We start from the raw sequence: 15,279 nt of genomic DNA, 5'->3' as shown, positions 1-15,279 counted from the left end.
TGTTACTTGAATCCACCATTTTAAAAGGGGCAAAACAGTTTTATACATGCAGTCTCACAGACAAGAGAACATACATTGGCGTACCCTCCTGCCCCGGAATCGATCACTGGCGAAGTCAGAGGTTGAGTCCGGGGTAGGCGTACCTGAACCCTAGGGACTTGGGCACGTAAATACAGTTCCCATTCCCATACTTGGCGAAGGAATCGGGGTGGGGGTGGGCGCAAGGGGAGATGCTTTGCACTTTGATCCAGTAGCAGCAGCTATGGTTTATATATACAGTAGAATCTCGTTCTGTCAAACTCGGGAGTATCGAATACACCACAATGCTCGAACCAAAAACGAAGTCCCGATTTACACTTGACCGAATGGATAAGGTGAACTACCCGATGGGTCGAACTCTTTCACGCGCACCGACGGGGTTCGAGCCAAAGGGATTCAACTGTGTGTGTGTGTGTGTGTGTGTGTGTGTGTGTGCACTCCCCACGTTTTGGCACCTTCCTACGCCACTGACATCCTATCAGATTGGCGAATATACAAGTGGAGATGGGTGGTAAAATTCTAAAAAGGGCAATTTGAGTTTGTCGAAGGTAAATGAGCCAAGTTTATGAAGAAAATGACACGTGGGCACACACTTTACTCTACGTCACCACTAGCCCGAGTACTCTGACTGTAAGAGAGCTGTGCGGACATTTGGACAGTTATACGCTCTCATTAGGCCAACAGTTAGAGACCAAGCTACGTAAGTTTCTTTCTTGAAATCGCTGCCCACCAAAGAGTAGTCAGAAAGATTCCAGGTGGCGTAGCGTGGGCGGGGCCACCGGGGCCGTTGCCTCGGGCGCAAAATTCTGGACTGGTTGAAGGGACTCAGGGAGTGCTAACGGTCCACTGGTTACGGGACGGGGCGCAATACTTGCCTTGTCCCGGGCGTTGGCAACCTACGCTACGCCACTGGAGATTCCCGCTCTAATACCACAACAATCCTATGTTTGACGTCAAATACATTTACATGATCATTTTCGAGTTCCGTGATTAAAAAGAATCCAGATATTAATCACTAATACACACACTACAGAAAGAAACCCGACAGCACCCACATTCAGCTAAGCTTCGGTAAACTTCGGACAGCAGAAAGTTCGCCGACCTATATTGTGACGTAGCGTCACATGATCGGCCACTCAGCCATTGGACGTTTTCCAGGGGCCGTCTCATGCAATAATACAAGTGCCCGAAGCGGGAATTTTTGACAACTCTTTAGTGGGCAGCGATTGAATGAAAATTACATAGCTTGGTCTCTGACTGTAATGAGAGCGTATATCTGCCCAAATGGCCGTCCAGCTCTCTTACAGTCAGAGTACTCGGGTTACGTCACCACGAAAGAAAGAAGAAATGTTTTATTTAACGACGCACTCAACACATTTTATTTACGGTTATATGGCGTCAAACATATGGTTAAGGACCACACAGATTTTGAGAGGAAACCCGCTGTCGCCACTACATGGGCTACTCTTTCCGATTAGCAGCAAGGGATCTTTTATTTGCGCTTCCCACAGGCAGGATAGCACAAACCATGGCCTTTGTTGAACCAATTATGGATCACTGGTCGGTGCAAGTGGTTTACACCTACCCATTGAGCCTTGCGGAGCACTCACTCGGGGTTCGGAGTCGGTATCTGGATTAAAAATCCCATGCCTCGACTGGGATCCGAACCCAGTAGGCCTACCTACCAGCCTGTAGACCGACGTCACCACGAGAAAGTACAGCGCAGGTTCGTTATGCATAGGTTAGAGGTGTCGGGGTTTTTCGTGTAGTGCTGGTATGATTATAAGTTTAATGTCATGACTAGACTTGAGAATAATCAAACTAAAGCTCTGTGGCATCAGATTTAGGAAATAAAAAAAGTATTTTAGACACAGTAGCCGACTACCATTTAGTCATCGACGAAGGAAGGAAGGAAATGTTTTATTTAACGACGCACTCAACACATTTTATTTACGGTTATATGGCGTCAGACATATGGTTACGGACCACACAGATATTGAAGGAGGAAACCCGCTGTCGCCACTTCATGGGCTACTCCTTTCGATTGGCAGCAAAGGATCTTTTATATGCACCATCCCATAGACAGGCCTTTGATGTACCAGTCGTGGTGCACTGGCTGGAGCGAGAAATAGCCCAATGGGCCCACCGACGGGGATCGATGCCAAACCGACCGCGCATCAAGCGAGCGCTTTACCACTGGGATACGTCATCGACGATTGCCGAAGTATTACACACAATCCTCTCTAGCTCTCCTCTACAACATAGCAATAAGGGGAAATGCATTTCAAGTTATTTATCTAATAAGACTTACTTTTCAGTGGTTTCGAGGTGAAATATTTTTGAGGTCGGCAGATTTGTAGTTAATTTGGGCATGGTTATTTTGGGTATAGGCATGTTGGGCACAACGTTTATTGCCTTGACTAAAGCCCTAAATTCATTGCTGTAATGAAAGGCATGGGCGGATCCAGGAAATATTTTTAGGGGGGGGGGACCAAAAAAGAAGGGCACATTGACTCGTCAAAAGGGCACCTTACTACAAGTTTTGATATTTACAATTAATATGAATTCCTACAGTTCTACGTCATAATATACTAGCAATAATGAAGTAAATTGGCGTCACTCGCGTTAGAACCTCAATGGGGCCCCATTGAGACTCAATAACACAGACACATATCTGCAAGCTTGCGCATGTACACGAAAATCTTGATTTCATTTATCTACAATATAATTATTGTTTACTTAAAAAAAAAAAAATTCTACAAACAAAAAGGGCACTTGGACATTTTGAGGGCACTTGAACAATTTTTTTGGGGGGACGCGTCCCCCTGGTCCCCCCCCCTTGGATCCGCCCATGAAAGGATCGCCTGCTATTCACCCACCCACCCCCAGCTCGTATACGATCGAGTTTCTCAAGTAATTTTTGTATATATATATAAAACAGTTTCTTCTGTTTAACGACACCACTATAGCATATTAATTGATTAATGTATCGTCTATTGAATATTAAAGTTTAATAAACATTTAGTAATTCTATAGCCAGATATTTTAATATGCACAATCTCACATACATATACACATGTATATACTCACTTTGATATACCAGCCGCAGGGCACTGGTTGGGACGGGAAAGACCCAGTGGATCAGTCAAGGAGTTTGGAACCTACGATCCAGACACCTAAGGTACGCGCTCTACCAACATAATGGGGGTGGGGGTGGGGGTGGGGGGTACGTGAGTGGTTATATATTACTTTGAATTTTAACTGGTTCGTTGTTGGGACATCATCTATTATATCATTATCGTTATCATTACTATTATTATCATCACTATTAATTAATATTATTATTATTATTATTATTGTTGTTATTGTTGTTGTTGTTCTTATTATTATTATTAAAAAAACCCAAAGAAATCCGCGCGTGACTCAATGACGACCAACTTTTATTTATAAGGGGCGGGATTTAGCTCAGTCGGTTGAGTGCTCGCTTGAGGTGCTTGCGTCGCAGGATCGAACCACCTCGGTGAATCCACTCAATTTATTTGGGGGAGGGGGGTCTCTCGTTCCAACTATTGTACAACAACTGGTCAAAGGCCGTGGTATGTGCTTTCCTGTCTGTGGTTAACCGTTAAATGCATATATATGATATAAAAGATCCCTTGCTGCATTGGGGAAAATGTAGCTGGTTTCCTCTGATGACTACGAGTCAGAATTACCAAATGTTTGACATCCAATAGCCGATGATTAATTAATCAATGTGCTCTAGTGGTGTCGTTAAACAAAACAAAACTAACTTTAACCAACTTTTATAATGCGCATTCTGGTGTCTACTCTGGTCCTATGGTATGCCGTTTGTCCGCGTTCGCAGACTACCAATAAAAACATCAACATCCGGAAAACAAGTACCTGCAAATGTCATCTTCAGATTTAAAATCGGAGCGTACGACTATCACAATGAAGGACTCGCTTCCTTCATACAGTGGAAACAACTTGATAGACCACAAAAAATGTAGATATCCGCATTGCATCGTGTGGACTCCAATCCCTTGTTTAACGTAAGCGTCTTCATAATATTGTAACACCACTGAACCTGTTTCCGACACATCACAAAATTTTAATCATTAGCATGAAGATTCACATTACTTACTTAAAATTTTTAATTGCCATACTGTTGTTAAGTATTATGTCTAAAATATACAAATCTTTATAAATTTGGCACAGCAATTTTTTGCTTAATTTGTTAATTTTAATTCTGTACATCAGATGTTAGCCCGGTATGTAGAGTTACTAAGAGTAGGCCTAACCTAGCCCGAGTACTCTGACTGTAAGAGAGCTATATTAATCACTAATACACATAGTACAGAAAGAAATCCGACAGCACCCACATTCAGCTACGCTTCGTGACACTCCGTCGCAAGAATTACAAAGCTCGATGACCTATTTCGTGATGTAGATCACGTGATCGTCCACTGGGCGAACTTAGAATTCTGCTGTCTGGAGTTTGCCGAAGCTTAGCTGAATGTGGGTGCTGTCGGGTTTCTTTCTGTAGTGTGTGTAATACTGATTAATATGTGGATTTTTTTAAATCAATTAACTCGAAAATGATCGATGTAAAAGTATTTAACGTCAAACATAGGATTGTGATATTAGAGCGGAAATCTTTGCCAACTTTTTGGTTGTCGGGAATTGCCAAAAAAATACATAGCTTGGTCTCTGAGTGTAATGAGAGCGTATTTATGTCCAAATGTCCGTCTAGCTCTCTTACAGTCAGAGTACTCGGGCTAGCCTAACCCTGAAGTTGGCTGAACCGGCTTATTAACGGGAAATGGTTTCTGCACACACATATTGTAATGTAAGATTGATTTGATGAAGTAATGTTTTACCTTATTGACTTTAATCAACCAAAAAGTTTTAATATCCATGCTGGGGGCGGGATTTAGCTCAGTCGGTTGAGGGCTTGCTTTCAAGATTTGCTTGCATCACAGGATCGAACCACCTCAGTGGATCCGTTCAACTGATTGGGTTTTTTCTTATTCCAACCAGTGCACCACAACTGGTCAAAGGCTAGCTGTGGCATGTCTGTGGGAAAGTGCATTTAAAAGATCCCTTGCTGCATTAAGAAAATGTAGCGGGTTTCCTCTATTGACTACGAGTCAGAATTACCAAATGTTTGACATCCAATAGCTGATGATCAATATATCAATGTGCTTTAGTGGTGTTGTTAAACAAAACAAACTTATTTTTTTATATCCATGCCATTTTCTGTTGTGAAGAGATTAAAGGCATGTCATAGTCTAATGCTGACAATCTTCAGCTACTCCTGTAAACCGAGCTTTGTTTTACAAGAGTGACGCATGTCATGTGATGTCATCAAAACTCTTATGCAATGAATCTGTAAAGCAGACGAGACGTGACATTGACAGCTGTGTACAACTTGTTTATTTAGGTTTGTTTAATATTACACACGGTTGCTAGTCACTTTGTGCCATGGTCATTTCGTACCATAGTCATTTCGTACCTAATTTGGTCATTTCGTACCCTGGTCATTTCGTACCCTGGTCATTTTCATACCATTGTAAAAAGTCATTTCGTACCCTAGTCTTTTCATACCATAACTGAAAGTCATATTGTACCATAGCATAACAATTTATAACAATCACCCCGGTAGTGTCTTTTACAAAATAAAGTTTGAAAAGAAGACCTAATAAATAAATAATATTTTGTTGGTCCATTATGTTGTTTTGTTGTTTTTGACCAATTATCTGGAGCCATTTCACACAAAATCGAAGTTGGCAGTTAGTAGTAAATACCATATACGGCTCTTGTCAGGTAAAATGGAAATAACAGTTGACAGGTATTATGGTTATCAATAACGATATGCTGCACAATAAAGTGTTGTGATTTTCAAACTGTCCAAATAAAGTATTAAAAAAAAACCCCACTGCTTTTATGCTATAGTCAATTTGTTTTCTATATACTGGTATGAAATGACTAGGGTAAGAAATGACTTGGGTACGAAATGACTGGGGTACGAAATAACTTTTCACAATGGTACGAATTGACTAGGGTACGAAATAACTTTTTGCAGTGGTACGAAATGACCAAGGTACAAAATGACTAGGGTACGAAATGACCAGGCAGCATGGTACGAAATGGATGGTACGATATGACTTGGGTACGAAGTGACTATGATTCTTACACACCATTTAATATAGTGTGCACAGTGCAAAATGGCAGTTGTGTACATACATTTCCCTATGTATAAAAATATTTTGAATGTCTACTTGTCTTTTCCTCATTTGTGAACTTTGTTTTTGGGAAGGTTTTCTTAATTCAACAAATATATTTTAATGTCAGGCAATGCAGATTTCTTAAAAAACCCAGTCATATATGTAAATAGACCGGTTTACGGGGTAGCCCGATTCATGGTTTTCCACGATATTCTGCCGTTAGAGAGCTAAGCAAACATTTGGACAGTTATCATTGCTCTCTGCTGTCAGAGATAATTGTGTAGTGAAAACAGATAATTGCTGCCTACCAGTACCACTGGGTAGGCAAAGATTCCCAGTCTAATACAACAATAACCCTTTGTTTGATGTTAAATACCATTACCGTAATCATTTTCGAGTTAACTGATAACAAATATTTCACTTATTACACACTACAGGAAAGATCCCATCAGCACCTACATATTTAACCAGAACATTATTGAAAGGGGTTTCATTTAAATGTTCAGGCGCATGCGTTTGCAAACAGTATCATACTGCACATGTGATGTTTGTCATTTTCCAAATTTAAGGCCATTACATGAAAAAATATGTTGCTTACATGTAACTATGCACAGTTGACGAACACATTGTTTAATTATTTTTTTAAAGGAAAAATTCAGTTTGTCAAGCGTTCTGGTGTGATTCGCTATGCCAAATTTATAAAGATTCGTATATTTTAGACATGGTACTTAACAATAGTATGGCAATTAAAATGTTTTTAAAATAAGTACTGTGAATCTTCATGGTAAAGGTTAACATTTTTTGATGTTGTTTAACATATATGCATAATGAAGATGTAATAACTTGGTAGACTGTGTATGTTTTGTTATGTGTCGTTATAGTGTGCTTTTAAAATGTGTTTTGTTCATATACATGTATACCAATACTGTTATGCATTTTGTTTTTTAATAATACATTCATTTATTTTTATTTTTAGGTGGCTGTTCCCGTTCATTGGACACATGGGCATTGGCACCACAGCTGGTGTTATCCGGGACTTCGCTGGGCCTTACTATGTCTCAGTATGTGCTCGTAAATTAAATACAGTCAAACCTGTCTTAAGCGGTCACACAAGGGAGTAGATAAAAGTGACCGCTTAAGATAGGTGGCGCTGAGTACAGGTTGTCATATATATAGTCTTTAAAACATTTGTTGTTGTTTCTTATTTTACCGTCTGTACTGCTAATCAACAGATGTGTGCTTCACAGTTGACTATAAATCAACTTATGACATGTCATCTCCTTCCAAAAAAAAATGCAAATGGAATGTATTAAATTAACTGTTCTCAACAAGTTTGTTTTCTTTTTCTATTTAATTATTTAATTCCTTAGTTACTACTTCATGCGGTGTATTGTCATAATAAGTGAAACTACAAATGTCAAGCATAGCCTGTCCAGAACCAATTACCGTAGATGTATTACAGAGTCATACTTTCTTAATTGATAAACAGATGTCGGGACTGAATGGGTACTAGTATTCCTGAAGGTGTGAAGATCGGTTATTTGCTGCACCTTATCGCTGTTGTTAAAATATCCCTTTGTATAATAATATGAATAGTAAACATTTAATGTGGCCACTTAATACAGGTATTTTACACAATTTTTAACGATTTGGGATCTGATTTAGGTGGCCGCTGGCCGCGTTAGACAGGTGACCACTTACTACAGGTGCATTTACATTATAAATCGATTATTGAGGGAAAAAAGTGGCCGCTTAAGGCAGGTGACTGCTGACTACAGGTGGCCGCTATAACAGGTTTGACTGTATGTGCCATTTTAAATCAAATACATGTAATTTTAAATCAAATATATACTAGTATGTCATTTTCAAAGTGGAAATAAGAAAATTAATATTTCTTTAATGACACCTTAGGCTAAATTTAATATATTTTTTATTCCACTATTGTTTTTATTTATCTAACTTTGTGTTATTATTAATCATTATTTAATTACAGGAAGACAACATGGGCTTTGGAGATCCAACAAAGTAAGTATTCATCTTATGACAGACTTGGGGGGGGGGGGGAATGTAGGTCAGTGGTAGAGTGCTCGTCTGAGAAATTAATACACATATGTGGAACATAATATTATTGGACGATTTGGCACTTGCATGTGCAAAACATTGACTTAGTCAGTACTAAATATGATGTCATTATGGTTTGGCAAACATAGATAATGACGTGACATTTATATTTATGCCTCTCACAGAGTCAGGATGTAGCCAAGTGGTAAAACGCTCGCTTGGTAGGTGGTCGGTCTGGGATCGATCCGCGTTGGTGGACCCATTGGGCTATTTCTTGTTCCAGTCAGTGCACAACAACTGGTATATCAAAGGCCATTGACGATTCTATGTATTATCCTGTCTGTGGGATGATGCATATAAAAGATCCCTTGCTACTAATGGAAAAATGTAGCAGGTTTCCTCTCTAAGACTGTATGTCAAAATTACCAAATGTTTGACATCCAATAGCTGATGTTTAATAAATCAATGTGCTCTAGTGGTGTCAGCAAACAAAACAAACTTCTTTTTTTTAAGCCTCTCAGTTTTTTAGGTGTTAAATTTGTAATCAAATAGTATTTGCATAAAACTCATTATAGAATTTTTGAATGGAATAAATAGAACTTTTTGTTTTTAATTATCTTTGAACGTGAATAGAATACAAAGTTACAGCAATTTCTTAATGCTCAAAACAGAGTGGTATGTTCATGCATTGATATCGAAACTAAAAAGCTGAGGTAATAAATAGAATAACAAACTCGTTACCAGTTAATATCATGTTTATGGCCCTCATAAAATAATTTTTATTTGTCTCTAAAGCTTGTGACAAGTAAAAAAAAAACATTTCACTCGGGACATAAATTTGATAATAACTGGAAATTAATGTTTTATCTTCTATATAAGCACATGGTCTGGCCTGGTGCTTATAAACCTTTTAGAGTCTAGACTCAAGCCTCTAATAGAGTCTGAGACTTAATGTCATGACAACTCCATACAAATTATATGCGTGTGACATCATTAAAGATTGAGTCTAGACTAAAAGATTTATAAGTACAGGGTCTGGTGTCTTTTACTATAGTATTAGATATAGTGGTTTTGTGTTACAGATATTGGCAGCTGGATGTTGAGAAGGTGAGAGGTGGGAAAGATGGGTGGGATGCTGCGGTGGCGAAAGCTTCGGACGAATATGGTCACCGGATGGTAAGGGCTGTTCCGCAGAAACTTGATTATCATGTTATAATTACACATGTTTTTGTGTTGTTTTTTTCCTTTTCTTTTCTTCCTTGTCTTTTCTCATTAAGCCATTATATTATGTACATCTCGTTTTTGAAAACTTAAAGTTTCCGGTCATTTATGTCACATATTGTTGTATTCAAATTGGGTGCTGTTTTAAAAAGAAACAAACAATTTCTTTTGTACTTAACCTGACCTCAAACAATGGCTTAGATTTGACTGGAGTAAAGAAAAAAGACGTCCGAACCAAACCAGTGAAGGAGAAAGAAGGAAGTGTTAGTCACGTGACTGGAACAGGAAGAAGAAGACTCGCTGGAAGATTTTAGACATTGCAGGCGTGGATGTGTGATTTCTGAAAGGGGGGGTGTGTGTGTCCAAATGTGATAACTGATCTCTCCTTTTACACAGCGCACCTCTTACAGCATTTAGAACAGTTAATATAATCAGGTTTCCCCTTAAAGGTTATGATTGGTTTTCAAAGGTGTGTGTGGGGGGGGGGGGGGGGAGGAAGTCCAGACCCCCTGGACACCCCCCCCCCCCCTGGATCCACTACTGCATCCCACTGGCTGTTGGGATATTCAGACTAGTCTAGTTTCCACAGGGGAATATGCTATTGTTTGAGGTCAGGTTAAGGATTAAAAAAGAAAGAAAATGGTCCAAGTTTTCTCCATACTATGTATATCATATGATTATGTACAAAAAAAGTGAAATATTAATTTAAAAAAATAAAAATTACAAAACTTTCTGCCATTGTACATTTACTGCAAACCTCTCCAAGAAAATAAAATTGAGGAGAGTGATTAATTGCTTCTCTAACTTTTATATTGATACCATACAAACTTACATGTTACATGGGAGGTAAAAATTGCCACCCTTTTTATACAAAGTATACATAAGTTGTGCTATTATTTTTGTAAAGGATATAAATTGTTGTTGCTATTTGTGTTTAGTTTTGTTTGTATTTATGAGTTATTGTGTTTGTAATATCAGTGCTGATTTGCACAATTTCAGCACAACCTTTGCTGTGACAACTGTCACTCACATGTTGCCATGGCACTGAACTTGATGAATTATGGGAACAGTTCGTCGTGGAATATGATTAAGCTGTGCTTTCTCATGCTGATATTTGGCAGATATGTCGGGTTAGTATGTCATAGTGTATCAAGTCCATCGGGAAATAATATTCTTCCGTGTGTTAGATCCAAGAATATACAGTATTCCAGAATACTCTATGCCTAAAATAAATGTAAAAGCTAACCATAGTTTAATTTTTTAATGGAACAGTGAATGAAGATACAGTATTTCGGTTGTAATGAAATTGCATTAAAGCTGAAATGTTTTATACCCGAGACATAACATCATTTATATTTACATAGTGATTTCCCTAGAAATTTGGCAAGGCATGGTAGACCAAACACTTCTGGGGCATTTTCACCATTTTCGGGGTACTTGTTTTTCATTAAAAATACACAAAAATTAATTGAAATAAACATTAATGTAATTTATGTGCTTGCTTTAATAAATGAATGGCAAAAGATATAAAAGGCATATTTTAATTATTAATAATACCTTTTTGGGTGTTTTATAAAGGCAATTTTAGAATTAATTAGTGAAAAAGGCTTATTTAATCTCAGGGCAGCATGGTGCTGATTAAGGCAAGATGGTGCTAGACTATTGAGGCATGATGCTGCACCATGCTAAAACAAGTTAGGGAAAACACTATTTACATGTGGGACGGGATATAGCTCAGTGGGAGAGCAATTGCCGTAGGTGTGATGTTTCACAGTATAGGTTGCCCATAGTGGATTTGGGTGTTTTCCCATCCCGACCACTGCTTCGTAATGATACATAAAAAACCCCATTGTATGTACTATCCTGTGATAGTGAATATCTTTCTCACTGCAATCTCTCTCTTCCTCCCCCTGTCTGTCCTTCCCACCTCTCTCTATCCCACATCCCCAACTCTATCCCCTATCTCTTTTCCTCTCTTCCACTGTCTCTTCCCCTTGTCACTCTGTCTGCCCTGCCCTGCCCTGCCCTGCCCTGCCCTGCCCTGCCCTGCCCTGCTCCGTCTCTCCTATCAAAATAACCCTGTTAAACACCAAATATCTGTAGTTTAAAATATGTTGACGTGTAAACATTCCTTTCCTTTTCTTACAGATTGTGTGCATTCATCAAGACGTGGCTGCCCTTCCTGATTCTCGCCATACTGATCACGATCACCGTCCTCGCTACACAGACGGACTTGATCCAATAGGAGCACAGTGTTTTAAACTCGTCTATCGGTGTTGGGAACACACATATTTATAATTATGTTACATCTGTTAATGTCCAGGACACACTTGTATTTATAATTACGTTACATCTGTCAGTGTCCAGAACACACATATGTATCACGCAAGGGAACACGCTGGAAAGAATTTTCTTTTAGCCAGTTTTCAGATTTGTAGAATATTCTGAAAATGATTGAGACTAGTTTAAGGAAAATTTTAGTAGTCGGATACTATTGTAAACTGATGGCGAGTGTGTTCTGTAATATGATTGGTAAACTGCATTCTTTTTCTGGGATCAAATGAAAATAACACCCGGAAAGCTAATGACATCATTAGAAAGGGACGTCATTAGCAACTGGAACAGGCCAAGTTGACAGTTCAAGGGTCGACAATAACACCCACAAATCTAAAAACTCCATATGGTTATCTCCTAAATATTGTAGCCACTTTGTATCAAATTTAGCGATTGTCTAATTTGGCAGTGGGCAGGGTGAGCCGTGTTCTTGATATTCTAGAGCTGAAATGATGTATGATGATACTGTGTTATTAAGTGATACACTGATTTAGGGCAGCTGTATCGTGATATATTTCGATATGTACATATTTTAATACATTTGGAGCAAAAAGATGACATAAATGATAAAAAATATACATACATATATACGTTTAAAACATGCCTGAAGAAAGAATTGTTGTCATGTCAAATACAAGATATTTTCCTTTTGAATTGTACTTAAAACTTATATCTATGGATATGAAAAGTTAAGTACATGTATCATGATCCGTATTGTCTCGTAACCCACATTTTGGGATACGTATCCAGGTTATTCATTATCTGTCAGAATAGGAGGTTGTTGGAGAAAAGTGGCTGGCTATTTTTACTGAATGAATGAATGAACAAAAGGACGAACGAACGAATGTTCAACAACACTGCAGAATGAAAAATACATCGGCTGTTGTGCTATATTTCCTGAATGCGTAGTTGTGCATATCCAGGGTGTTCATATCTTTGAAAATCTGTTGGAGAAAAGTGGCTATATTTACTAAATGAACGATTGAACGAATGTTTAATGACACCCCAGAATGAAAAATACATCGGCTATTGGGTGTGCTATATTTATACAGTGGCGCGTATACAGGGTGTCCATATCTTTGAAAATAGGAAGCTGTTTAAGAAAAGGGGATGGCTATATTTACTGAATGAATGAATGAATATTTAATGACACCCCAGCACAAAAAATACATCAGTTATTGGGTGTGTTATATTTCCTGAATGCATAGTTGAGCGTATCCAGGGTGTTAACATCATTAAAAATAGGAAGCTACTTAAGATAAGGGGATGGCTATGTTTACTAAATGAATGAATGTTTAACAACACCCCAGCATGAAAACTACACTGGCCTTTTGGTGTGCTATATTTATTCAATGCATAGAAGACTGGTAATGGTAGGAATAACTGACAGAAATCACCGCCTGTCACCTACTATTGAATACACTTCATATCCTATTGTTACCTACCTGTGTGATTATACCTATACGATACACCCAACCTGTGTTTAAAAAAAAGAAAGTTGTCAGCATTGAGAAGTACTTCTCAGTGATCTGTACAACACTGTTTACAGTGGAATGCTGTTGAGGGTCTTCACTCTCAGTGTTGAGCAGTGCTGAGCTAGTACAACACGCCCCTAATATCAGTATGCGATTTTGGTTTAAAAAGTTTAAGTGTCATAAGAACTCCCTGTTTACAAGTCTTTAGAGCCCGCCACCAACCCAGCAAGCCATGCCGTGCATCTCCAGTAGAACAGAAGATACACTAAATGTTTTGCATGAAACCATGGAAAAGATCGCTATTCAAGACTGTGTTTTCCCAGGATTTTGAGATATATGTTGACTGTGTCATTTCTAAGAATCAATGTAATTTGTACAAATAACTTTTATGAGCCATGCGGCCTTGTACATGTATGCTAGCCAAGCTAGAGAGTCCTATATGAATTTTGTGAGCCTCAGGCTCCCAGACTCCTCAAAATTGCATGCAGCCTATACAGATACACTTGGTAATTCGGACTACATATAGGGGTAGGCCGGGGGGAGAGGACTGACACCTTGCTCAATGCTTTTACTGCTGTTGTAAGTAACAGAGAAAATATTACATGTAGTATTAGAGTACATTTATGCATTACGGAGCAGTCATTTTCACACTAACGTATATGACATAAGGCTGTCAATTTTGATAATGTTTATTTCATTGGATGGTATGGCTGTGGCAATTGGGTCATCACCTAGGGCCAGCCATTACAATGTATTTGAATCAATAACGTGTGTGATCATAAATAACATATGGTGCAGGGCTTGAAATACATGTATGAAGTAAAATATAGCTTGCTGTTATTTTTTTTAATAGCGTGACAATAGAAATATATCCTGCTAAGACAAAATATGATCTGCTGAGAATATAGATAGTATGGGATGAGGGAAGGGTTTGGGATGGTGTGTGAAAACAATAGGACCTCTGAGAATATAGACAGTATGGGATGAGGGAAGGGTTTGGGATAGGACATAGGACCTCTGAGATGTATTTTACTGCAGAATCATGAGCCAATTAATCATGCATGCATTTTTCTCTTGAAAAATGACCTGCAATTTTGATGGGGGTTGGTAGCAGGTGAATTTCTATTGTATCTGCTAGGTCAAAAATATTGTCTTCTTTTTTGCCTTTCGCAGGCCGCTATTTGAAGCCCTGCAATGGGTGTGTAAGAAATTATGATATGTATTGTGATACAGGATACCTATGTCTCAATATGTCATGATACAAAGTTCTCACAATTCCCATCCTTGACATATAGGTGAGACATATTTACTACATAATTGTAATTTGTATTGCACACCATTACATTTGGACATATGGTTCACTTTGAATACACACACACACACTCACACATGTATATATAGAGGTTATTACCAGAGTTTTTCGGTATCATCAATATATATTAGGAATAAAAATTGTATTATGCGAGCATAATACATTATTTTTATTCCTAATATATGATATTGACGATACCAAAACACACGAATGCATACGTCAGTTATGGAATGTCACCCTAGTACATTTGCTTAAATGTCAATAAAGCTAGTGTCGTGACCTCGATTAATTTACATCTAATTTGCAAAGTTATCAAATTCTTAAAGTATGTGATCTGAAAAATATCACATACTTTGATTGCACTGAAAATGTAAGATATTATATGATAAATATATATATATACAGTAGAATCTCGTTGGCTCGACCTCGGAAGGGTTGATCACACCGCAACACTCGAACCAAAAACGAAGTCCCGAGTTTTTTGTTCGGTAAACCCTTACATTAACTGATGATGGGTCAAACACGCCCAGGGTCGACTATAAGCTTTTTCTCGAACTAAATTATCGGTCCTGTCTGTGTTATTAGCTATATTAGTGCACAAAATGGCCTC

General features: G+C 38.4%; 1 protein-coding gene across 1 annotated transcript; it reads left to right on the top strand.

Moving 5' to 3' along the window:
* The first annotated feature begins 3,934 nt into the window (after positions 1 to 3,934).
* On the top strand, positions 3,935 to 14,832 carry LOC121390708 (transmembrane protein 222-like). The gene is made up of 6 exons (XM_041522597.1): positions 3,935 to 4,091; positions 7,243 to 7,327; positions 8,260 to 8,291; positions 9,410 to 9,503; positions 10,548 to 10,678; positions 11,697 to 14,832. Exons 1-6 carry the CDS (start codon positions 3,949 to 3,951, stop codon positions 11,791 to 11,793), a joined length of 582 nt encoding a protein of 193 aa, XP_041378531.1. The 5' UTR covers positions 3,935 to 3,948; the 3' UTR covers positions 11,794 to 14,832.
* The last annotated feature ends 447 nt before the right edge of the window (positions 14,833 to 15,279 follow it).

Source organism: Gigantopelta aegis, chromosome 15, assembly GCF_016097555.1.
Source record: "Gigantopelta aegis isolate Gae_Host chromosome 15, Gae_host_genome, whole genome shotgun sequence".
NCBI lineage: Eukaryota > Metazoa > Mollusca > Gastropoda > Neomphalida > Peltospiridae > Gigantopelta > Gigantopelta aegis.
This window is presented reverse-complemented; position numbering and strand designations above follow the sequence as displayed.